Genomic DNA, 25,173 nt, shown 5'->3' on the forward strand with positions numbered 1-25,173 from the left:
TCTGTCTCTTCTGTTGCTCTGAAGTTTAGGCTAAGCATCTACCTCTAGATTTTTCTTCTATGTTATGTTTCAGGAAATGTTATTTGATGTAAGAATCTATCTGAATCTCTGTAACAATATGCCATGGAATAATAAGGTTTGGATGGATTGCAAAGGCCGAGGAACACATTCTGTGGAGGTTGAAGGGAGGGGAAGTGCTGAGAATAACAAAGCCGGGGAGGGATCTAGGTCTTTGAGTAGGAGGTCCTTATCATCAGGAAGGGGAAGAAAATGTCGGAACTGCTAGAACCAAGAGCAAAGGAAGTAAGCTAGTGGGACTTCGGGGGTCAGCGTCTCAGGACTAATTCCTAGAAGGTTAGGAATGTTAGGTCTTCCTAACCCTAGGAAGATCATGTGAATGGCCGGCCACTGAGAACTGGGACCTTGCCCAGTGCTTGGCCCTGCAGGATCGCCCGCTACTGCCAACTGGAGGGTGGTGGATCTGGAGCTCTGGAGCAAGAGGGAGGAGGACTGTGGTGGGGAGAAAGAGAGAGAGAGGGAGGAAACCTAACCTCATACCACCAACAAGAACCATATCAGCATTCAGAGAAAGTTGAAAGAAATCTTTCCCCTTGGCTGGCTACCTAGCTCAAGGCTAACCACACTCTTAACACAATAATAAGTCAATCCTCACTGAATAATTAAATAGAGAGCCTTCATAAGTATTGACTTAATGTGACAGCAAGTCTATAGTGACTCGGGCTTTGCTTATGTAAACACAATCTCTTGTTCAGCTTACTTAGCAGTTCAATGAAATAGAACAGTCCTTCAATTAAAATCAAATGATGCATATGTTTAATTCTTTTCTCTTCTTACTGGGTAATAATAGGTTTGGAACCTAGGTGAAGGGATTGGGGGAAAAATGGAGAAAAGGATATCTGGCCATCTGCTTGTGTTTTCAGAGGACATGAAGGAGTATATCCAGTGGTGGTCTTGGGAAGACGGATATGGTCTTGGCTTCCATCTCTGGACCCTAAGTGGGAGACCCATCCAGACCCTCCCAATCCTCTCCCAAAGCAGGCTTGGGTTGGCCATTGTGGTTGTCACTGCTGTCTCTTGATGGTGGCGTGGGTCTAGCTGATTGCTTCTGGTCAGTTGGAGGTACAGCGGCTCCTACCACAGCACTCACCAGGCCATTTCTTATGGATACTCTCAGGGTTCACCTGGAGGGGAGAAGAGGGTGCTGTGGGATCTCCAGGCTGGATGGCAAGCGGGGGCCAAGGAGCAAGGTGGCATGCCTCTGATTTCCTTGGGTGACACCTGAGTTCTGTGGCTTCAGAAGGCTGGGAGAAGGGGTGGGGGTGGTAGGTTGGGAAAAAGATGGAGGGTGTTGGGGTGGGCTGCATGATGGAAGGGAAAACCTATTGGCTTCGGAGCTGAGATTTGAAGCTCAGTCTTCCGGCCTTGCTGCTGCGATAGTAACTGAGTTAATTAACCTCTCTAGGTCTTTGTTTCCTTATCTGTGAAGCGGAGGTAATAATGCCAGCTTCAGAGAATTGTTGTCAGGGTAAAATGTGGGGATGTTAGTAGAAGTACTTTGTGTGACACTGTACAAATACGGGGGGTGCTTGTTAATAGATCAGAGATGTTACGTGCCTGGGCCTGAAGGCAGAGTGCTCCTGCCTGCCGCACCATGTTGCACGCTTGGGAGTGAATCGTGGGTCTTCTGATTTCAACAGCCGCAGCAGCAAGCTATGTGCCAGGCACCATCCAAGTCCTTACGTAAATTTGCTCGCTGGACATCTCGTTCAATCTTTGCCATGGCCATATGAGGTAAATACTATCATTACCTCAGTTTTCCAGTGAAGAGATGGAGGTTTAATGATCTACTCAAGGTTACACAGCTAGTGAGTGGCTAAAGCCAAGCCTCAAACCCAGTCGGTAGGCGAGATGTCAGAAATTGGACCTTAGGGCCGAGTGTGCTTCTGGCTGGGGTGGAGAGGGGCGAGGGCTCTTGCAGAATTCAGGACCTCCTGTGGTGGGAGAGCCAACATTTCTACTTGTGGCAACCTGCACTGGGGTCATGTTCGTGTAGAAGGGCCTGCTCTGCATTTCCCAGCCTGGCACCAGCTTCTGTCTCAGACCTGTAAGCTCCTAGTGTTGGAGATGCCCTGGAGTGAGGAGCTGGTTCTCTGAGGTGGTAGGTTTTCTCTGTCAGCCTCTTTGTCTTGGGACAGAGGGTCAGTTAAATTTGCTAGTGCTCCTGGAACCAGTAATACTTTCTCTAAATGAAGGCTTAGAAACATCATTGTTTATAATAACTCAGGATTCCTGAGGCCTCACTCAATTAAACTTGAAGAAATAATTACAATCTTAAGCAACTTTATTAAAAGAGAACATAAGGAACAGTGTCTTCTATTAGCATCTTTGGAATTTGCTTCTGGATCTCATTAGTTTGTATATTTACCATTTTCCCCCTGTTTTTGCAACCAGGGTGAGCAGACGGTATTGTCTCCTGATTTTTAATCCCTTCACGTGATTTCATGTTTGAATTTTCATATGTTGGCACAATCTACATCCTTGTCATTTTTAATAGCAATGCAGCTTTCTGTGGCGGATCCGTCTGAGCCATTCCCCTCTAGTGAAGCTGGGGAAAGGATCCAAGGCCAGGTCCATTTTCCTTCGTGAATTTTATTAGCATCTGTTTTCCAAAGCTCTCGCTAAGGTGCTCCTGAAAGCCTGGGCCTTTCATATGGGTTAGCCAGACCCTTTGTGGGTTTGGTTTTTGATCTCTGTCCTTTTCAGTGTATGCCTTTTTGGTTGCTTTTAACTTGGACAGAGAAGAGCATATGAAACCAGAGAGTAAAGCTAAACATTAGTTTAAAGCTAAACATTAGTCAAGAATATTTCTGTTGTAAGAGAGCCCCAACTAGCTTAAGAAAATTACAAAGGAATTTATTGGCTTCCAGTGAAGTATAGAAAGGGTGGGAGTATATGCCAGCACGCAGCTACACAGGGGCCTGTCTCCATCTCTCCTTGTCTTGTTTCTGCTTCTCTCTGCGGTTAGCTGAATGTTTATTCTTATTGTGACTGTGAGGCTAGAACTGTGGGCCCAATTTTTCTGGGCTCACATCAATGGTGTCTCATAACAGGAGAGAAAAGAATGTTCTTCCTTGATGGCTCCATTAGGAAAACCTCAGGGAAGAACCCTGTTGAGCCTCGCTTGTGTTACCTCCTTATCCCTAAACCACTAGTCAGGGTGGCTGGGGACAGCCTGGGTCACGTGTCCACCTTTGGCCCAGGATGATAGAGTGCCATGGTTGACAGCTTTTACTAGAACTACCCGGCTGGAGGAAGAAGTCCCTTCCCTCAGTCCACCCCCTATCTGCTATTCTGGGCAGATAGATAAATATTCACTGCACACTCGAAGAATAAACAGAAGGGAAGGAAGCCACGTTGGGACTTGAGTTCATGAAATCAGTGGTGGCAGTGTCCTGGGAAGGACGGAGGATCAGGTTGTCCACGGTGAGCCCCGGAGGTGTCAGAAAGCAGCCACGTGAGTGAAATCCATTTTCCCCTTTCTCAGTGTCGCATAACATTGAACCCACTTAGGCAAGCCCTGCACTGCTGGAGGGGACCTCAGAAAGCCATTCCAGAGCACTTGGGTCTATTAAAGTCATTTTCTCTGCATTCCCATAAATTGTCTATGAGGCCTATCATGAGTAATTTGCACTTCTTGGGAGCCCCTTTTCCCCTCCATGAAATATTCAAGTGTCCTATTCGTTAGCATGAGGCAGGGCTGGTGGCTGCCTCTGGAATCATCATCCGCAGTGGTGGCTTGTGACAGCAGAGCCGGAGGGAAGACTGTGTCCTTGTTAGCAGGTACCTGGTCTTGGTGTGCGGGCTGGTGGGCATATAGCTGTGTGGCCTGTGTGTCAGAGCTGCCGTGGCCTTGCTGGGGAATACGTGTACTCTGCGGGAATGTTTCGAAAATTAATTGAGGGAACAGTGTCTGGCACGTAATAGGTTCTCAATAAATATTAGCTTCCTTTTCTCCTTCTCCACTTCTATAGAAGACCAAGAGAAACCCACTGGTTTCCATGGCAACAGCATAACAGGTATAATCTGATAAATGGGAATTTTGGGCAGCTGACAAGCACTTCAGACCAAAAAGCCATGTACTGGCCAGCATTAGAATGCTTTGGAATTCTGTGGAGTGATTCACCTTTTATTGTGTTAGGGTAGAGAGGTTTGAGAAACCATATATGTTTGGGAAGGTATTTATACTTTGGATCAAGGGCACTACAGGTGTCTGTACTTTTTCTTGGCTAAGAGCAAAGTACAGAGAAGAGTATATCCAAGTGTAAGTGTATGTCTGTGTAGGGATTGATGTGTGTGTGTGTGTGTGTGTGTGTGTGTGTGTGTGTATACACAAGCATTCTTTGCCTTGTCACCAAGAGCCTTCTCAGGTCGTGGTCTGAAGCGTTACTTTCTTCCTTGACTAGGTTATAAGGTGGGGATATTTATTTTTTTATTTACTTGCTTACTTATTTTTTTTTAAAGATTTTTTAAAGAATTTTTTTTTTTTTTAAATTTGAGAGAATGAGAGTGAGTAGGAGAATAGGGAGAGGGGCAGAGATTAGAGGCAGACTCCCCATTGAGCAGGGATTCCTATGTGGGGCTCCATCCCGGGACTTATGACCTGAGCGGAAGGCAGACGCTTCACCAACAGAGCCACGTAGGCGCTCTGAAGGTGGGGATATTTACAGCTGAGACAGGGAGTGAGATCTGAAGGGGCCCCAGAAGTCCCGCTCTGCAGCCTGTGCCGATGGCCAGCCACACCCCCAAATGTCAGCTTGCCCTAGATTCATCGGCAGGACTGGTGAAAGCACGGGTGGCTGTATGTCTGGGCTGTGCCTGGAGAATCTGCATTTCTACCAAGTTTCCAGTGGTTGCTGATGCTGTTGTTTGGTAGACCACACTCTGAGAACCAGTCCCTTGCAGGGAGTCGACCCCACTGCTCCGGTCTGGGTGATTTCCTCTTGCGTGGGTTAATCTTTGCGTATCCGGCCTTGCCTCTTTTTCCCTCTGGAACACATCTGCCTGTCAAATAGGGTTGCCAGAGCTAACAAATAAAAATTCAGGCCTTGCATTCCAGATGAACGATGAAAAACCGCTTAGTGTTACTATTAGTTGTGTTCGGCTTAACATTAGTATGTCCCAGATACTGCCTGCGAAAGACTTACACTAAAACATTCATTGTTTACCTGAACTTCAAATTAAACGGACATCCTGTATTTAATCTGGCAACTGTTTCATCAGGCTGCGGGTCAAGTGTCTCTCCATGCTTCTCCTGCCGCTTGCCGGTGATTGAATATGCTATAGCTGCTGCTGTGACCGGCCCACGGAGGGTCTGTGTTTTTTGGACAGAGCCACCTGCTGCCCCCCAGCTCATTTGGCCGTCTTCACTTGGTCTTGCTGGGAGGGACTTGGCTGGTGTTCATATTGGTTCTCTTGCTGGCTCTCTGGGCTTTTCTTTGTCTCTTTCTCTCGCGCTTCCTTTTATGTCATCCTTCTTATGGGGATTCTTAAAGGTAGAAGTTTGCTGGGTGTTGGGGGTGGGCCAAGGACAAAGTCTGTTGCTAGCCAAGAGAGCAGAGTCCAGAGAGCTCACCTCATGGTGTCCGCAGGGAAATGCGGCGGCAGGCCCGAGGATGGGGCAGGGAGCCCCAACTGGCTGGCGGTGTGTTAGGAAGAGGATAACATTTGCCTTGGAGAACACACCTCCCCGGGGCTGGTTCGCATGGGGCTCGGAACCTGCGTGTTGCTGGCTTGAAGGAAATTGACACGCCTTGGTCTCTGATGCTGACAGAGGGAGCCGCTGCCATGGACTTCAGCCTGCCTTGAGGGGCAGACAGAGTTGGAGCAATCAGAGGCCTTCTGGAGACTTGGACACGCCATCCTCCTAATGGGCCCCATTTGGCCCTCTCTCTTGCCAAGGCCACTTTGACGCTGGGAACGGAGAAATGGGGGAACAGAAGGCCTAGCCACGGCCCTTCCCTTTACCTGCCCCTCTGCTGGCTGTGGGGTCTGGGCCTTTCTCCTCTCCTCCATGAGCTCTGCATGGAGCCCGTAAGCCTGCTTACAGGAAGTTGGCCATGGCCTTCAAGGGGTCCGGTGAAGGAGTTTTGTGCATGTTGTCTGGCTTCGGGGGCCTGTGTTCCTCTTCCTGTGTCCTCAGAGTGATGTGGAATGTAGCAGTGGGTAGGGAGGCCATCATGCACCTGGGGCCAGCAGGGTGACTCTGGAGCCTCATGGTGAGGGACGGGGGAGGGGCCATCTCTCCCGGGTTGCCTTTTATGGGAGGCAGACCCACCTCAGCAGGCTGAACAGATATTTCTTCTTCTCCCAGACACAGGAAACGCTGTTCCTTGTTTTCACTTGCTGGTGCTTGACAGGCACAGTGCTGGGGACAAGATGTCTGGATAGAGAAGGAAGATAATGTGATGCCTCCTCTAAGTGCCCCAGCTGTCCAGTGTAGCCCTGTGAGGGAGATAGGCAGGCACAGCTCACCCAGTTAGATAACTGAGGACACTGTGCTCAGAGACATGACAGGGCTGCCCAAGGTCACACAGCCATGAGTGAGAGAGAACGGCCACGGGCAGATGCTCTCTCCTTTCCTGGCAGCTGGATCTGTCTTTTCCCCACCCACTTGGGGCTCCTTTACCTTCCAGTCTCTGGCTTCTCTTTCTTTCGTCTCTTCTCTTCGTAGACAAGTCACATTCTCCTTTCTCATGTTTGGTGCCTTCTCCAGCTTCTGGGGCCTCGTGACATTCTGAGAGGCTTTGTGGATGGTGGGGTCAGGCAACGTCCTCGAGCCTCCTGGTGCCTGTGAGTGGGAAACTCACCTTGCAGAAGGGAAGGAGGCCATGTGTGCCCATGTGGAGTGGAGCTGCCTGGGAGACTCCCCTTAGGTCTCCTGGGGTGGGCAGTACACCTCTCATCAAGTCCTGGGTCCTGGCCTGGTGGCCATTCTGTCCTGACTGCAGGGGCTGGGTTTTCCTTTCTGATGTTGCACTGACCCACAGACCCTTCCCATCCGTAGTCTGTCAGCCAAATGGCAGGGGCTCAGTGTGTGTTTAGAGGAAGGATGAAGAAATCGGTGAAGTCTGCCACTTTGGGGATGTATGTTCCCAGAAAGGGCTTCCTGGGGAAGGGCTGCTGGGGGGCTTTGGGGAGGCACTGAGACGGAGTCAGGCTTAGCATGAACAAGTGGCATAGCAATGCACTCCTGTATTTGGGCTAAGAGTTGACCTGCATTCCTCTTTGGTAGGGAAGAGATGGAAACTAGGGCTTTGCTTGTTATCTGGCTTTCTTGCTCACACCATGCAGGGGCTTCATCCTGGCTTTATTTTTTTGCCTGCCCCCCTGGCAGAGCTCCTTACCATTGGGCCTGACTATGTGCTCTTGGCTCCTTCTGGAGGGAGGCACTTGGCCAAAGTGAGCAGTGATGTCCCTAGAGGGGCTTTAGGAGTTTCTCAGGGCCACTGTCACAAAGTCCCACAGGCGGGGAGGGTTAAAAGAGAAATTTAATCTCTCAGTTCTGGGGGCCAGTAGTCTCAAATTGAGGAGCTGGCAGGGCCCTGCTCCCTCGAAAGGCTCAAGGACAGACTCTGCTCTGGCCGGTCTCTTCACTGCTGGTGTTGCCTGTGGTCCTTGCCTTCCGGGGCCTGCAGGTGCGTCCCTCCAGTCTCTACCTCCGTCCTCACATGCGTTCTCACTATGTCTGTGTCCCTTCCGCCTTCTTATAAAGACCGCTGTCGTTGGCTTGAGGCCCACTCTTAACCACTGTGCCCTCACCTCAGTCACGCCTGCAGGGAGCTCACTCCGAAGTAAGGTCCCATCACGGGTGCTGGGAGTCAGGACGCGCCTCAGCCCACAACATGTACCTCCAAATCCCCTCCACCCAGTAAAGTCCCTGCCCCCATCCCCAGAGCACCTTTGCACACCTGCAGGGCACACAGTAGGACACGCTGCTCCTGCTGCTCCAGATCAAGTCTTACTCTGCAGAACCTGAAGCCTTGGTTAGAGACGCTGCTTCTCCCTATTTGGGGGCTGGGTGTTGAGGAATAGAGAGTGTGTTCCTGGGTGGGAGCAAGAGGGAGGACACCTGCAGATTTCCCTTTCTCCGGGACGCAAAAGGTTGTCTGTGCAAGGACCCGTCAAGGGCTTCTGTGCAGGAGCTGTGATCTCAGGTAATAGCTTCTCTGAGCCTCAGCTTCCAACTCCATAACGTGGGGCAGTAACCACAGTCGTGCATCCCGTCTTGGAGTTCAGTCTCAGTGCGGGTGAGGATTGAATGATAAACGGATGAGTGCGAAGTATCCTTCTGTCAGTCATTTTTTTATGGTGGGAAATTACACATTACATAAAGCGGACTGTTTTATCCATTTTTGAGTGTGCAGCTTCCTGGCATTAAGGATATTACAACGTTGTGCAAACAGCAGCAGCGTCCCTCTGCCTCCGGAGCTTTCTCACCTGCCCAGACAGTGAAAACATGTTTTATGAAGAGCACTTTCTATTCACTGGATAACTAAGGAGCCTGAGTGCCAGAGAAGGAAGGGTTTGCCTGAGTCCCCGTGAGTTAGGGGCATAGCTGAAGTGAGAACCTGGGGCCCTGGCCAGTGAGTATGTTGCTCGTCTTCCGTGTCCTACACCTCTGTGGGCTGCAGGATCTGGGGATGTCTGAGCATCCCCGGGTTGAATTCCTCTGGGGAGCTTTCTCTCCCCCAAACTGCACCCCCCCGGGACAAACTGGAATGTGTCCCGTGATGAGACACATCTAGCTGTCTGCTCTGAGGGAGTTCCTCTCAACCTCTTGTCTCTGTCTACCCACTCCTTTCTCAGGTGCGACAGCTCCAGTGGAGGACCAGGGTGGCCAAATTTAGGGCACCCTTTGGGATGGCTTCATGAGGTATTGCCTGGAGAGAGTGGGGGCAGGGCGTCAAGGGCTGTGTTCTGTCCCTTCCTGTAGCTACCATAGCCTTCTCATGGAGCACGTATTTGTTGAGGTCCTACTGTGTACCCATTGGGAAAATACGAGTGAACAAGACCTTATTCCTTCCTGTTTAGAGCTGCTACAAGGCACAAATGGTACGATACAGGAGGAACCCATGGCAAAGGGCACTCACCTATAGGAAGTGATGACAGGAGGTGGGATGGCCACCCCTAGCCTAGGCTGATGGGAGCCAGGGTGCTGGGGCAGGTTAGACTTGGGTGTTCTGGGTTCTGTGGGACCTTGCACATCAGGTGCTAGAGACACACCTGGGCCAGAGAGCATCTGCTTTCAGGTGGATCAGGGTCGAGGAGGGAGGTGCCCAGGTAGTTATGAAGTAGTATTACAGGTGCCAACAGAGGGGAAGGGTGACAGTGGTTTATGCCACCAGGGGAAGGAAGGGCTGATTCTGCCCTCGTGGGACAGAGAAGCAGGAGGAGAGCCAGCAGGGGAGGCTTTGCTCTGACCCAATTCAGAAGAGGCCAGTCAAGAAAGCCCATGGGTGTCTCAACCCTAGGGGAACTCTTCTTTTCACCTGCCTGGGGGCTGGCTCCTGTGACCCTCGGACAGATCCTGTGAGGGAGCAAGGCAGGGATGACTGTGTGCGTTTTGCAGGCAGGAGGAGTGATGTGTTGAAGGCCTAGAACAAAGTCACCTGGGAGTGTGGCCAAGCAGAGAGCGAGCCCACTTTCCTGCCTTGGTCCCGGACATTCTTGGTAATCCCACTCCGGGTTCTGACTGTGTTCCTCTGACTGAAAGATCCATTAGGAGCCTGCCATGCCTCAGCTGTGTCCCTGGCTCTCCAGGACGTCCTGCCCTCAAGGAGCTCCCAGCCCAAAGCCCCCAGCGGTTTGTGTTCCCCTCCATGTTCGTCCTCTCCATCTTCCTAGCTTCCTCCTGCCCTGGGGACCTGCAGGGAGGAGCTGCTTTGCCGCAGAAAAGGTGGGAAGGCAGCCAGACTAAACCATTCTCTCTGTTGGGTCTTCTCCTGACACCAGGTCCCGGCTGGCAGACTTCCACGCCAATTGTCGTGCTTCCTACCAGACGCTTACCAGCTGCCCTGCCGACAATTACCAGGCGTGTCTGGGCTCCTACGCTGGCATGATTGGTAAGCCGTCCCCGTGCACCTGGGCTCGTTGGGGCTCCTGGCTGCCTGTCCCCCATGGGCAGGGGGCCCGGCTCAGGGCCAGAGGGTGGACAGCCTGAGCTTGCGCTTCTCTGCTGTGGGAAACCAGGCCAGCCCTTTAGTGTGGGGCAGGGAGGTCCTCGGGGTCTTATAAGGCATTTGAAATGAGGAAGTAACATATATTGCATGGCTCAGACATTCCAGGTACTGCACTGAGAGGTATACGCAGATTGTCTTACTTTTATTCTCACAACAGGGCTTACTAGGGAGGGGTTAGTGTCCCCATTCTACGTATGGGGAAACTGAGGCTTAAAGTAACTTGAGAAGGTTCACCTGGCTAATAAATGTGGTCCCTCGGATCTAAACCCAGGATGCGAGCCTTAGTTTCCCTGGTTCTAGAATGCTCGCTCTGCTTGCTGGAGAAGGCAGCTCTCTGTTGTGTCTGGGGCCTGGGTCCCAAAGAGAAGGCTCACTGTTCCTCTCTCCTTTGCCTTCCCTTTCTCCCTGCCCAGGGTTTGATATGACACCCAACTACGTGGACTCCAGCCCCACAGGCATCGTGGTGTCCCCCTGGTGCAGTTGTCGTGGGAGTGGGAACATGGAGGAGGAGTGTGAGAAGTTCCTCAGGGACTTCACTGAGAACCCGTGCCTCCGTAAGTCCTCCCAGTCCTTCCCTGTGGCCCTGACGTCCCAGAGGGGCCCCGTGTATGGCTGCCTTAGCCATCCCCTTCTTTCTTCACTGGGGTGTTCAGTGCTGGGGCTTCCCCAGCAACCTATAGAGACCTTGGGTTTTGTGCTCTTGGAGACTCGTCCTCCTGAATGGTCAGTAGGCCAGCCTCAGTTTAGGAGTGGAGGCCTTGAACCTGTGTCAAGTCAAGGTCAAAAGTTTCTGGTCTGTTTTCTTGACAGCTTCAACCGGGTTTCTTTTCAGCATCTGTCACTTGTCCCTTTAAGGATCCACTCCCCTTTAGAATTGGTGACTTTTCTTTTCAAGTCATCAGACTGCTATTCAAAAGGCTAGAGAGGGAGGTTAGCCACAAGTCCTGCCTGCTTGGATTTGCTTAGCCTGACAGCCTTGCCTTCTGTGCACGTGAAAATCCCCTCCCTCCTTTCCTCTGTCCTTCCTTCCTTCCATCTGTCCATCCTTCCTTTCTTTATAGCACTGGGGATTCAAAGAGATGAGTCACAGTGCCTGTCATTGAGAAGCTCGCAGTCTCATGGAGGCACACCATCAGGGGGTCACTGCGATCACAGGACGGGGTGAATGACGCTAGGGTGGAGGTTTGCGCCGGGCTCTTCAGGAGCTCTCCAGACCCTGGAAGCTTCTCAGAGTCTGGCCCATTGAGGGACAGTGGGCATCTGTCTGCTTATGAGGCAGGGGCATGCTGGTCCACCTTAGGCAGAAGTGGTTATAGGACCTGCAGACCCCTTAGTCTTGCTAGAGAGCGTGAGCGTGAGGATGCCTGGAGTTGCCTGGGTAGGGAGGGGGAGTCCTTCTCAGGAAGGGCCTTGCAGTCCTGACGATGTTAGGGTTTGGTGGTCCTGCCGGTGGCAGAGGTGGTGGTGCAGGCCACTGAAGGGGTGTCAGAAGGTAGCATTGTTCCAGACTCACATTGCAGAAGTCCCTGTGTGGTGGGGATGTTGATCTGACAGGGGGCCCATTGCAAGTGTGCTCAGAGGGCGGAGATGCTGCTCACAGAGGACGGCATGATTGAACTGGAACAGTGGTGGGGAGGAGGGGGAGAGGGAGTGGATGGATATTTAGGAGGTGGGCTTCCCTAGTGCAAGGGGGCAGTTAGGGAGGCATAGTGGGGGACCTGGGTGGGAGAGTTGACCCCTCAAAGGGGCCAGAAAGTCGTGATGCAACAGGAGGGAGTGATGACTAGTTGGGCTGTGGACGTGATGACCTTGAGGTGTGTGTAGAATTTGGAGGTGGAGGTGTCTGTAGGCACTTCGTTCGAGGGTCAAGTCTTGGGGACAGGTTTGTCCGAGAGGGCCCACCAGTCCTCAGTACACTGGTGATAATGGTGTGGGAGTGGGGGAGGCCACCCCGGGAGGAGGACTGAGTCTGGGGCTCCTGGAATGCCAGCAGTGGGACTCAGAGCCATCTGAGGTAGTAAAGGAGCCAGGAGAACCTGTACTGGGGGGGACTTCTGGGGGAGGGGGGATTGGTGTAGGGGAGTGGTGCCCCAGACAAGCTGGCACTCGCCGCCCCTGGCCCGGCCTGCTGCCTCCGTCTAGGCTCCCCACATCCATTTACCCTGTTCCCTTCCTCTTCTACATTTCCTTCTCTTGTGGTTTCTTGTCTTTTCCTCTTGCTGTTTTCTTCTCTACATGGGACATGTCAGTAGTGTCTGAATACGAGCTCTGGACAAGGTAAGTTTGGACAAGCCACAGCCTGTGCCTGGCTCTGGGTTGCTCTAGAGAAGGCAGCATTGGGATATGAGCAGCAGCCCCCATTCCTTTGCGCCTACCTGCTCTCTCCCCCGACAGGGAATGCCATCCAGGCCTTTGGCAATGGCACAGATGTGAACCTGTCCCCCAAGAACCCCCCATTCCAGGCCACACAGGCCCCTCGGGTGGAGAAAGCGCCTTCTTTGCCAGATGACCTCAGTGACAGCACCAGCCTGGGGACCAGCGTCATCACCACCTGCACATCTGTCCAGGTGAGGGGGTACAGCTCTGTAGCCGGGGGCAGGCTGAGGGCCTAGAGAAGCACCACAACACCAGAGGCGGGGGTGAGACGTTAGTGAACCGGGGACCGGGGCCTGGGCGCATGAGTTCCTTCCTCTGGATTGGGACCCAAGAGGCAGGGTGGAACTGTTGGGGCTAGTTTTTTGTGCATAAGTTCCCCGGGCATTCACTTTACAAGTGCGAAGCACCTGTCCTATCAGAGGATTGTGCTAGATGCCCTGGGGCTCAGAGAGATGTAAGGGTTACCGTTCCAAGCCATCTGCTGCTGACCAGGTATTGTGCTAGCGCATTCTCTACCTCTTTCGTTGTCTTTTCGCACAGTGAGGTGTTGGGCTTCTTGTTTTACACACGGGAAATGGCCCAGAAGGGTTAGGTAGCACACCCAAGGTCACACAGCTGGTTAGTGGTAGAATAAGATTTCAGACTTACGTCAGACTCCAGAACCCTTGATGTTCGTTTGCTTGTCCATATGTCCGTCCATCGATCCACCTAGCATGTGTTATGTACACGTTGTGAACAGGACTAATGGGAGAGGCAAGGGAGGCATTGATGAATGAAAAGGACACAGTCCTGGCTTTTGTGGCCCTTATAGTCTCGTCAGGGGTCGAACAAATCAGTGAGCATTGGGCATGGACTGTGGTCAGTGCCACAACAGGGGACACAGGTGGCACTGTGGGGGCATGTCATAGGGCTCCCCACTCAGCCGTTCTCCTGGCTGCTGTCTGCTCTCAGGCCTGCATGCCAGTGGCTGCAGTGGATTCTTTGCTTAGGAGGTTGGTTCCAGTCAGAATACACACACTCACACATATATCACTTATGCTTACACAACACACACACATACATACTCACGGACACTCACACAACACACCCACACACACACACACACACACTCTCTCTCTCTCTCACACACACACACACATTCTCAGACACTTAACTTGCATATACACGTTCTCTCCCACATACTCATACACACACATATGCTTTCTCTCTCTCTTTCTCTCTCTCTCTTTCACACACACACACACACACACACACACACACATCCCACTAGGGCAGGGTGTACAAGAGGACCTTGTGCAGAATATCAGGGCAGAGGAAGGACATCAGTGAGCTTGAGGGTGGTGGGGTATAGTGGGGGAGTTGGGTCCCGAGTTGCCCTTCCTTACAAAGGAGCAGTCCTGCCTGGCGTGGCGGGTCTGGAGGACAGGTGTATAGACGTGGGACCGTAGCTGACAGTGTCATACTGTGAACTTGAAATGTGCTAAGAGAGCAAACCTCAGGTGTTCTCACCACAAAAAGGGAAAGAGAAGGCAAATGGTAAAGATGTGAAGTGATGGTTATGTTGATTGGCTTGTGGCAAATATTTCCCAATATGTGTATATGTATCTTTCCCAGTATGTGTATACGGTCATCGGGTTGTACACTTTAAATATATACAGTTTTTGTTGGTCAGTCATAACCTCAGTAAAGCTGGAAACCCCCCAGCGCCAGGATGAGGACTTGATCAGGACGTGGCCCTGTGGGAGGCGTTCCGGTGCCCTGGGACCTGTTGAACCGTGGGAGCAGATGAGGGTGCCTGTCCTCATTGGGAAGCCCAACCCGCTTCCCTCCTGGTGGGTTCCTCTGTGCTGTAACAGCTGACCTTCAAATACCTACGTGTGGGACTCAGCCTGGGCCCTTCCGTGCCCTGCGGCCGTCCATGAGGTCACCCCTCTGGATCTGGGCTAAGGGGTTCATGTCACCCTTGGGCAGCTCCTAATTACACTAGCCATGCTCGAGTGGCTGCTGGTGGGGGCTCGGGGGCCTGCCCCAGAAGTCCTAGCTCAATTTCATGCTAGAATGGAGGCGAACAGATCCCTGGTCAGGGCTGGGCCCCCTGTCACATGACCAGACACCACCCTTGCCCATGACACCCATGTCCGTCGGGGCACTGTCAGCCTTCCTGAGCCCCACGGGGCCAGCTTGCACAGGGAGATGCTGACTCAGCAGATGGCTGCTGACCTTTCCCAGGATGTTTGCTGTGACTCACCGTAGGTATGGAGGAGCTCAAGGCCTGTTAGGTGTTAAGGATGTTGGGGGTGGGGGGGCTGGGCAGGGGAAGCTGACTGGTGGGGGGGCTCCCCAGCCCTGGTCCCTGTAACCGCCCACTCACAGTCCAGTGACTAAGTCACTGTGGGCAAGACAGCAGAGAATGGGGGTTCCAGGAGGAAAGGAAGAGATGCAGACCCTCGGGGTGGGGTGGGGGATACTAACCATCCCGCTTGGTTCCTTCTCATGGAGCCTGAAGGAGGAGGGCCCTGTTTCTGCTTTTACCAGTCTTCAGTGAGCACCTACTGCTGTGGGCCAGATGCTGGGAGGGCAGAGTGAATAACCCCCTCCCTGCCCTCCTTCCCGCCGGAGGCTGGTGTGGGTGGTTTTCCTGTCCCCCGCTCATGCCCTTTCCCTCAGCTCTCCTGGCTTGGAAGGACTCCATGGTGGCCTTTGTGGGGCCTTTGAGGATGACAGCCACCCATAGCTACAGAAGGGGGGTCCCTGTGTGAGGGCGGCAGAGGCAGAGGCCAGGGTGTGTGGCACACACCCTGTGGAGAGGGAGAGGCAAGGTCACTTTACCTGTTTCCGTCTTCCTTCCCATCAATAGGCGCAGGCCCTTGGGGAAGCCTTAGGGACCCCCTTCACTGACAGAGATGGCAGCCAGTTGGGGACCCACATAAGTGATTGGACGTTAGGACCAGAGGGCCTTTTGAGATCTCCTTCTCAAACCCCAAAGGATGGCAACTGGGGGAGGACAGTGACATGTCCAGAGCCCCCCACCTGCAGCTCCTGGACAGTGTCCCCTGGCTGTATTGTGTGGGCTCCGCCTCCAGATTGGCTACCCAGAGGGCTTTCCCATGGTGTGGAGTGGCGTCCACAGCTCTTGTCCATGTCAGGGTGCCACTGAGCAAAAACATGGGTGGCCACAGAAGAGCCAGGAACTAGGAGGCCCCCAACTTGGCCCTGTGTCTGCGTGTCCTGGATGCTATTTTGAGTCCTATTCTCATATGCTTCCCCTCCTGGCTGTGGCCCCATTCCAGGCAGCCCTGCCATCCTAGAACTCATGGATGTTCTATGAGCATGGCAGGATCCACAAAATGGTTCCTCCCTGTCCCTTCTGGCCTTGCCTCTATGTGTGCTTCCACACACCCCTGTACGAGTTCCCTCCTTGATCTGAAGCTGAGCCGGCCTGTCCCCTGGTGTCAGCCTGAGGACTGTGGTGAGCAAGATGCCGGCCCGTGCACTTGCCAGTCCCTTGCAGCGAAATGCCTACTTCGATTCACCTTTTGGGGTGTTCCCCTGACTCTGCTCCTGCCTTGCCTCCCTTGAGCCCCCCTTATGATGTGTTCTGCTCCCTCTCCCGGGTACGCATCCCTGAGGGACAGAGGCTGCCTCTCACCTTCTCCGTTGCCCTGCGTACCCCAGCGCTCAGTGCGTGGTGTTGAGCAGGTGCTCCAAAGAGGCTGAGGGAAAGAACCCAGCGTCCCCAGTTCATTGGGCTTAGTGGAACTTCCCGCTCTGTGTGCTTTCCTGCTTGCAGGCCACTCTGTCTAGCTAACCTCCTTATGGCGGCTATCTGTGTGCCTGCCATGAGGGTAGGGAGGTAAAGCAGTCTTTTTGTGGAGGACTTGTGAAGAGTGTCCAGAAGGCTCTTCTGTCACATGATGGGGCCTGAACCAGGGTGGTGCTATGCGGATGGAGGAGGCGGGGAGATTGGCCACCAGTTCTGGCTTTCTCTGCTCATGGTTTGTTTCTAGTGTCCTTGGTGTTCCCTGTGGTTTTCTCTGGGCCAGTTTGCAGGGACCCACGAGATCCCCTGGAGTCTCATCTTTTCTGGGGCTGCAGGGCCCTGACAACAAAGTCTCCTCTGATCTTTTTGGTTCTTCCAGCCAGTTTTTGCTCTTACCCTTGATAGTTCCCATCACATGTGGGGGCGTTAGAAATGTATTTGGAGGGGGTGACCCAAGCCCCCCTCTACACACTTACAAGGGCCTCAGCAGCCTGCAGATGCTTTTGTCTCCTCAGGCTGTCAGGATGGACCTCTCAGCCAGTGCCCAGCTCCCCGGGCATCAGAGTGGGAGGACTGAGAGGTCTGGCCGTGGTCTGAGAGCTCCGATGTGCAAATACAACTCATTTCCGAGCTTAAAGACTTGAATGCATTCCTGCTTTTCTTCCCTTGCTCTGACTCCCTTAGGGTCATTTATTTATTTGTCCGTCAGGACCTTTATTCACTTATTCACCATGGATCCTCACTGCGTGTTACTCTGATCCAGGCTCCGAGGCTGCCCAGCTCAGTGGGCCAGGGCCTTGGTTCCACACGTAGGATGGGTACAAGGCCTGCTCAGATAATTGGGGGAGGAGGCCATTGGCACATCAGGGAGGCTGATAATGGGATCGTGGGATCCGGAGGAGGGAGGACTGCTCTGGACTGGGAGTGGATGCAGAGGACTCACAGGCTGAGTTCACCCCGCTGCTAGGCCTGGAAGAGCAGGGAGGGCTGAGTGTGTTGGAGTGGAGTTGGGGTGGAGTGGATGAGGGCGTTTAGGCGGAGGGGCATGTGGGAGCAAGGGCACGTGGTCCGCATAGCGCAGGATGGGGCCAGTAGGGAATCTGGCCTGTTACCTGTTGGATAAATTAAGCTTTATTGGCACACAGCCACACCCCATTATTTACACATTATCCATGTGCTACGGGCAGAGCTGTCTAAAATACTCATGAGGGCGCCTGGGTGGCTCAGTGGGTTAAGCCGCTGCCTTCGGCTCAGGTCATGATCTCAGGGTCCTGGGATCAAGTCCCGCATCGGGCTGTCTGCTCAGCAGGGAGCCTGCTTCCTCCTCTCTCTCTCTGCCTACTTGTAATCTCTCTCTGTCAAATAAATAAATAAAATCTTAAAAAAAAAATACTCATGAACTGGGCCCTTTGCAGAAAATGTTTGATTGCCCCCTGGTCTGGAAGAACCACGGGCCCTGGTTTGGGGGAGAATACCAGGTACTTAGATGGGAAGGATGGGTGGGAAGACAATCTGATGATCAAGCTGCAGTGGGGAGTGTGGAGGGGGCTCTGAGGGCCTTTGACTGGGGAGTGTGGTGGTGGGAGGATGAGCTCTGTGGTCTGAGACCTCCACCTGGGACCAAGGTAGACATTGGTTGGTAAGGGGGAGACACCTGTGGACCTGTCTGATTTTTGTCAGCATTGATAGTCATAGGCAAGATGGTAGGGCTAGATGGGGGGAGGGGGTGAGGAGAGGAGGGGAAGAGGTGTGAGTTACCAGGTGGGCCTATCAAAGGGGAGGTGGCCAAAGACACTGAGATCTGGGGCCGGGGCCAGGAACAGAAGCAGAAGACGCAGTGTTCCTATGGATGCAACACTGGACTTGGTCCCCGGCACCTAGGCCAGGCTGGCAGGGCCCTGGGACTGCCAGACCCAGCTTTGGAAGTGGGGACAGAGGTGGGCAGGGAGAAAGAGAAAGACAGTAATTTCTTTCAGCTGCCTGGGAAAAACCCCTCTGGGAGAAATTTCTAGAAGGATCAGCTTTGCCTTTGATGCCATTCTCCCTCTGTGTCTGAGCCCCTACCCCCGCTCTAGTCCCCCAGTGCCACCTGCTGCTCTCATCCTCTGAAGGCAACCCACGCTATAGCCAAGGGCACAAAGGCTCTGCTCCCTGTCGTCCTTGCAGCCCAGACCTGTGCCCTTTGGGACACAGTAGCCCCATAGCCCTTGAGCTGGCCTTGAGGAGTGAAAAGGCTCAGAGATGGAGCAGGGGCAGGGCAGGGGTTGAAGCAACTCACCTCTGTTCCCCTAAACTTGTTCCATAGGAGTCCAGGAAAACTGGATGAGTGGGTGTCACAGGCAGCCTGGGTGGAGCCCAGCCTTTGAGGGCAGCCTATAGCTGGCAGATTCGGGGTGGGAGCAGCTTCTCCGCTCCCCTTTCCGGAGCTGGCCCTGAGGTGACTTGTGTGGATGTTTATTTCTTTCACTAGGGCGTGAGCAGTGCTGTGAGTCATTCATCTTTGGAACCCCTTGTGGGAGCCGTGGGGGAAAGTTAATGATGGGTGAGAGAGGCAGTGGATCTGAGCCACCGGTCATTTGGCCATTATGTAGAGGAACCTTCTCTCTGCACCTTGCCCACAGGCTGCTTTCAGAGGTCAGCTGGTGGGCAAACCCCCACATGGCTCTGTGTGGCCAGGGCTGGGTGAGGGTCTCGGGGTGGCTCCTGGGAAGATTGCTGCAGCCTTCAGCGTCTGCTCTGTGTCTGCTGGAAGTCAGGTGCTCCTGGCCAGCCCCTGTGTTTTGCTTCTCCGGCTGTCAGGTAGGGCAGGGGTAGCCCCGGGCTCCAGCTGGCCCTGGCTCTCACCTCCTGGCCCCATCCTGGGCCGGGCCTGCCTTCCTGAGGCCCTGCCTTAGGACGCAGAACCAAGCTTGGCTCAGCCTTATGCCTTGTGGCATTAAGGGGCCCTTATACCGGTGTGGTGTCTTGCTGGGCTGTGTGCTCTGTCTCGTGTAATTGTCACCGTGGGTCAGTGAGGTGCTTTGATCTCGCCCTATTTTATAGATGGCGAAATTGATGTCACAGGAGATGAAGTGACTTGCCTGGGTCACCGGATGAACACAACTTGAGTCTGGGGCTCTGGCCTCTTAGGCTCTTCCTTCCTCGGATCCGGGAGTGGTCCTGTGGGGATGAACACCAAGGATTAGGGCCCTTTGGCTTAACAGGGAAAGGCTGGATGGGTCTGTGAGGACAAAAGTCTGTGAGCCAGATCTCTGAGCACCTGAAGGAAGTACTTGAGGACAGCAGGCGAAAGCCCCGGATGTCACCCTCACGTTCAGTACACGTTCAGTTCAGTGTGTGGCCGGCGGGCCCGGAGCCTGCTGGACTGACTGGTCATTGATTCAGAAGGACTTAAGTCCATGCTGTGGATGATGGATGCCCAGTGAGTAATGGGGAGCAGGCCTAGAGGTCCTAGCCCTGGTCTTCATGGAAGCCAGTCCTCTCACACCAAAGTCCTTGTGGCTCCTGCCAGGGGCCCCCCTGGGGTTGGATTGCCTGGGGGCTGGCCCGGGGAGCTGTGCCCCTTTCTCCTGTTAATGCAGGTATGAGGAGAGGATGGAAACATTTCCTGGGCAGCTTCCTCTCCTCCTCTGTTACCTCCTTCTCCTCTGCTGCACCCCCCCTTCCTGTCCATTCACTGCCTCCATTATCCGTTATCCGTCTGCTGCTTCCACCTGCTCCTCCCTGTCCCCGCCCTCCCCCGCCCCCTTCCCTGCTGTCTGTGCTCCTTGGCTCCTTCGGAGGCTGCTACTCTCTTCCTCTCTCCCTGACTTCTTTCCTCCTGCTCCTCCCCCACTCCGTTTTCCTCAAATATTTAGACCCAGCCCCCTCTCCTCTCTGCTTTTAAGAGGAGCCTGTGGAGTCCACTCATTCTGAGGGGAAGCCCAGCCATAGGCCCATGGCTGGCTGCAGGTTGTCATTCAGATCTCACCCCCTCTCCTTGGGCTGAGCCTGTGCTGTCCCCATGCTCCTTTGTTTGCCGGGTCACCTGGGGTGCTGCCCTCCAGAGCCAGTGGGGTCCGCACCTGTGCCAAGGACCCTGAGAGCTGGCGTCCCATTGCAGAAGCCTCAGAGGTCACGTAGTTCACTTGTTTTCTCAAACCTTATTTATTTTTTTTTTTGAAGCAGTATTTTTTAAGATCGGTTTTGCATGTAACTCCAACGCCTAACACCAAAACAGAGTTAGTTTGGTTGACGTGGGGGGTGAGGACGTGGATTCTGACTGACTGATTCTACGCAGGTTGCATAGTGAGGGACACTGGGGGAGGGGACGCACTGGAGAGGACTTGTGCTGGAGGGGACAGAGGCCTGCCAGACCACTGAACCAGTGACAGCAGGAAAGAACATGGGATGGTGGGGGGCGGGGGGGGGGCGGCTGGGCCATGTGGCACAAAATGCCACAGGTGCTGCTGCAAGTTGCTCAAGGCTGGCGCCCGAGGGCAGATTGCTGAAGAGGAGGCCAGTTGGATGGAAGACTATGGTGACAGCATAGCCCCTAGGCAGGATGGGCAGGCTCTGTCCCTCAGTGGCCTCCCACCGCCCTGGCTGGAGCTCCACTTGGTGGGGGTAGTAGAATCCAGTCCTTGGGTTCCGAAGAGCCCCACAAATGTAGGGGGCTTGGCCGGGCTAGATCTTGACAGCTGAAGTCACTGACACTGTAGTCTTGAATGAGATCTTCCTGGGTCAGGTCCCCGGTTCCTTTCCTTTCCTGCTCATCGTCACCGTGCTCACGTCTCCACTGTTGGTAGAGACTTTGATTTTGGCTGGCCTCTGTGTGACAGCTGGGGTCCTGTTTAGCTGACCAGATGCCCTGGGTGGTAGATTGCCTGTGATGTTTAAGGGATTATTGATACTTCTGGCCAAGAGCAGCAATTTAGGAATAATTTCTTGGGCTTCCCAGTGCTTTTGGTGGCCAGAGATTCTCGGCAAGGGCCTTGGGAACCAAGCCGTTCGAAGCCAGGGTAGAAACACCATGTCCCCCAGCTGGTTCCCATGGATCATTATGATGACGGTAACAAAGGACGGTTACTCCTGCACACTCTCTGGTCCTGCATCCAAGCGGTTATGCCAGGAGCAGAGAATCCTGGAATCATCAGCAAGCCAGCCTTCCTTTCTCATTCCTTGCCTTGGATGCTGAGCTCCCCCAGGCCACACATCTGTTTAGAGTGGCATGGCCAACACCTGGCCCTGTGGCCCATGTCTTCCTCACCTGCACCAGTGGCAGACATCATTAATCAATTACAGTTCTGTTTCCCACAAGCCCAGACAAGGGCTCATGATCTTCTTGGAGCTGGCACTTGGATCCCTGTTCTGCTTTATGACATTCATTCATTGATTCATCCTTTCATGCATCTAGGAGAGCATTCACTGAGCTGGGGTGATGAGCCAGGCACTGTCCAATGCAAGGAAAAGAAGCCGTGGTCCCTGCCTCATCAAAGAGCTCTGAGTATAGTTGACAGACATGCAAATGGTTTATTAATACATAATGCCTTAAGTTGGGGAGCAGAGTTAGGAATCTCTTCTCCAAGAGCCCAGGGGAGACAGGACCTAAGTGTTGATGGTGTGAAAAAAGGCATAAGGGTCTTTTTGCTGCTTGGGATTCAGCTGGCATCTCCTCACACACCCTGAGCTTAATGATGCCAATGGTGGAAGGCAAAGCCATATGTTATTTGGTCTCGTTCAAGTGCTGGGGCAAAGCTCAGCCAGAGAGCCAGCTCTGGTGGTCTGTCCTTACTAGCGCCTTCTCTTCCACAGGAACAGGGGCTGAAGGCCAATAACTCCAAAGAGTTAAGCATGTGCTTCACAGAGGTGAGTGAGGGGCAGAGTGGGGGATGGGCGTGGGGGCCAGAAGCAGGTGGGATGTTTCCCAGATGAGTCTCATTGCATTGGCCGGGCTAGTTGAGCTCTTGGTCTAGGCTGGGGTGGGCACTCACTGCTGGGGGTGCAGGCAGGGCTGCAGCCGGGCCCTTGGCCATCTCCTTGGGTGAGACACAAGCAGCTGCTCTGAGCAGAGGCCCTCTCAAGCCCTCCTGGCTCTTTAGGACAATTGTCTGCATCTGCTCTTTGCTGGTTTTAGTGATATTGAAGAGCTAGAGAGGTAAGGAAGCTTCAGCTTCTAGAGGAGGGGAAAGCTCAGACAGAGATGGGCAGGGAAGCTTCATGGAGAAGAGGGATTCAAAGAAATTTAGGATCAGGAAGAACAGAGCTTCCCCACCTATCCCTTCCCCTTTGCACTCTCCACTCCCCTCTCCTCCCCTCTCCCCTGCCATCCTACTCCCCTCTCCTCCCCTCCTTCCTCTCTCCTCCATTCCCTCTCCTCTCCTCTCCAGGGTGCTTGTGGACCTTGGGAACTTCTTGAGATCTTAGTACTATACCCCCTCCTCTCTGGTTCATAGACCTCTGCTTCACTTGGCAGCATCATCCCATTTTCCTGGGGACTGCTGGCACTGCTGCCCTGGCTCCCAGAGCCCAGGGTTCAGGTCAGCTCCGTGGAAGCCCGGCTCCGTCTCCAGGGGAGCACAAAGCAGGGCCTCTGGGTGGACCCGGGAGAGCAGGGGATAGAGGACTCTACTTCTTGAGTCCTTTTCTTTGCCTGACCCCAGACCTGCTGACTCATTTGCTTTTCTGTCCTCTGTTGTGTCTTTGCTTCTGTCCCCCCACCCCTCCCATGTACCTGACTGTAGCTCACGACCAATATCATCCCAGGGAGTAACAAGGTGATCAAACCTAACTCAGGCCCCTGCAGAGCCACACCGTCGGCTGCCTTGACCGCTGTCTCCTTCCTGATGCTGAAGCTGGCCTTGTAGGCTCTGGGAATCAAGTCGGGAGATTTCTGGAAACTACACAGATGAGAACACCCACCAGGCAAAATGGAAACACACACAGACACACATACACACCTTGCAAAAAAATGTTTTCCCCCACCTTGTCTCTGAACCTGTCTCCTCCCAGGTTTCTTCTCTGGAGAAGTTTTTCTAAACCAAACAGACAAGCAGGTGGGCAGCCTGAGAGCTGGCCCAGAGGTTCCTTGGCAGGGGAAACCCAGCGCTGAGGAAGGGCGTGGGGGTCTAGAAAAGCCCTTCACTTTCTCCTGGTGTTTTCCTCTCTGGATCCTGCTGATGTAAGAGACCAAGACGACACCCCTGCAGCCCAAGGGACTCGTGGCTGTGCTGATACTAACTGGGAGCAGGGTGGCGGCCCTTCTCCAGCTACCCACTCCGGGGACCTGCGGGGGGCCTGGCAGAGGGTGTTGGGGGGTGGGGCAGTGAAGCTGGCCACTGGGGGTCCCACCGGGTCCCTTGGTACCCCCACCGGGCTTCGAGGATGGAGTTGATTTCACCCTCTTTGTCTGCGGGGTGAGTGGATCTGCATCTGACCTGGGAACCCCCAGCAAGGCCTGGGGAGGGCGTGGCACTGGGCTCCCCGATGTGACCTGGAGGGGGGCGGCCAGGGCCAAGCTCCGGGGGGCTTGGGAACTCAGCCCTCCTGGGACATCTCCTGGGGCAGAGGGAGCAAAGCTTGGGCACTAGCTCAAAGCTGCTGCTTCCTCCTCGGTGGCAGGAATTTGAAATCAAAGAGAAATGATCCTTTGTTGGCTCTTTTGGTTTCTTGTGGGTCCATTTGGTGGGTTTCTCCCTCCTCCCCCACCCTAGGGAGCGGGGGCCCTGAGAGGGGCAGAGAAGAGCCCGGTGGGACGCCTGTCCGCCCCATGCTCTGGTGGCTGCAGCTCTCTCCTCCTCTCGGCTCCCTCTCTCTCTTTTCCACGTTCTCTCCTCATTTCCCAGACGAACGCCAACTCTGTGTACATAACACGCCTCCTTTCTCAACATATATGTATATACACATCCATATACATATATTGTGTGGTTTCCCCTTTTTTTCCTTTTTTTAAGAAGCAAAACTATGGAAATAATACCCAACAGATGAACAAAAATGTATTATTGTAAAGTTTATTTTTTTTAATAATGTTGTCTATAATGGGGGGAAAAAAAAGAAGATCGACTCCCCGTGTCTCTGCCCCCGTCGGGCTGACTGGGCTGTGGAGGGGGTTCCTGATCCGGATTCATACTTAGCCAAGGCTCCAATAAACATACTAGGAAGCAGTTTGCCTTCTGCCTCACTCTGGGCGTGCCTTCTCCCCCTGTTTTGTTCTTAGCCAAGTGCCACCCCTCGGCCACTTACCTGGGCCCTTGGCGGGCCTTGGGGAGGGTGTGTGCATGTCTGTGCATGTGCACACGTGTCTCCATCTGTCCTGTGTCTTTGGTGTGGGTGGTGGAGCTCCTTTAGGAGACAGTTTTCCACTTGGTGGATCTTGGCATCCTGGCCAGGCTGAGCCTGCTGGGCCCTTCTTCACCCGTCCTCTCCTGCTCCCTTTACCAGTCAGTGCCAATGTGCTTTGGCCCTAGCCTTGAAGAGAAAGAAAGCAGTGGGGAGGATGGAGGGCCGGGGACAACTTGACCTTGATGCCCTGAGTCTGTTTGGGTTTTAAGGCTGCCTGGGTGGTCCTATTAAGTGGTCCTGTTGGTGGTATCTTTCCACTGGGACTTCTTGCTTATGACGGGTATGTGATTGTGAAGTCAGGGATCCGGCCTTCTGGGTCAGCCACCGCTGGCCTTACTCTGGGTCGAGGTGGCCGTGAAGTTTACTTGGGAATCCATGTTCTTTGTGAAGAGCGAGGACTGGTTAACTTAAAAAGCTTTGGGGGGAGAAGGCTCACAGAATCAGTGGAAGGGGGGGGAC

At 53.7% G+C, this 25,173-nt stretch overlaps 1 protein-coding gene across 1 annotated transcript in view; it reads left to right on the top strand.

Moving 5' to 3' along the window:
- GFRA2 (GDNF family receptor alpha 2) overlaps window positions 1-24,536 on the top strand; it is an 85,481-nt gene extending 60,945 nt beyond the window's left edge. Inside the window, exons 5-9 of the mRNA XM_059178885.1 lie at window positions 10,033-10,142; window positions 10,673-10,813; window positions 12,654-12,826; window positions 22,189-22,242; window positions 23,118-24,536. Coding sequence (XP_059034868.1) covers window positions 10,033-10,142; window positions 10,673-10,813; window positions 12,654-12,826; window positions 22,189-22,242; window positions 23,118-23,240 — 601 coding nt within the window. The 3' untranslated portion in view covers window positions 23,241-24,536. The remainder of the gene's footprint in view (window positions 1-10,032; window positions 10,143-10,672; window positions 10,814-12,653; window positions 12,827-22,188; window positions 22,243-23,117) is intronic.
- Window positions 24,537-25,173: the final 637 nt, after the last annotated feature.

Source organism: Mustela lutreola, chromosome 1 (assembly GCF_030435805.1).
Source record: "Mustela lutreola isolate mMusLut2 chromosome 1, mMusLut2.pri, whole genome shotgun sequence".
Lineage (NCBI taxonomy): Eukaryota > Metazoa > Chordata > Mammalia > Carnivora > Mustelidae > Mustela > Mustela lutreola.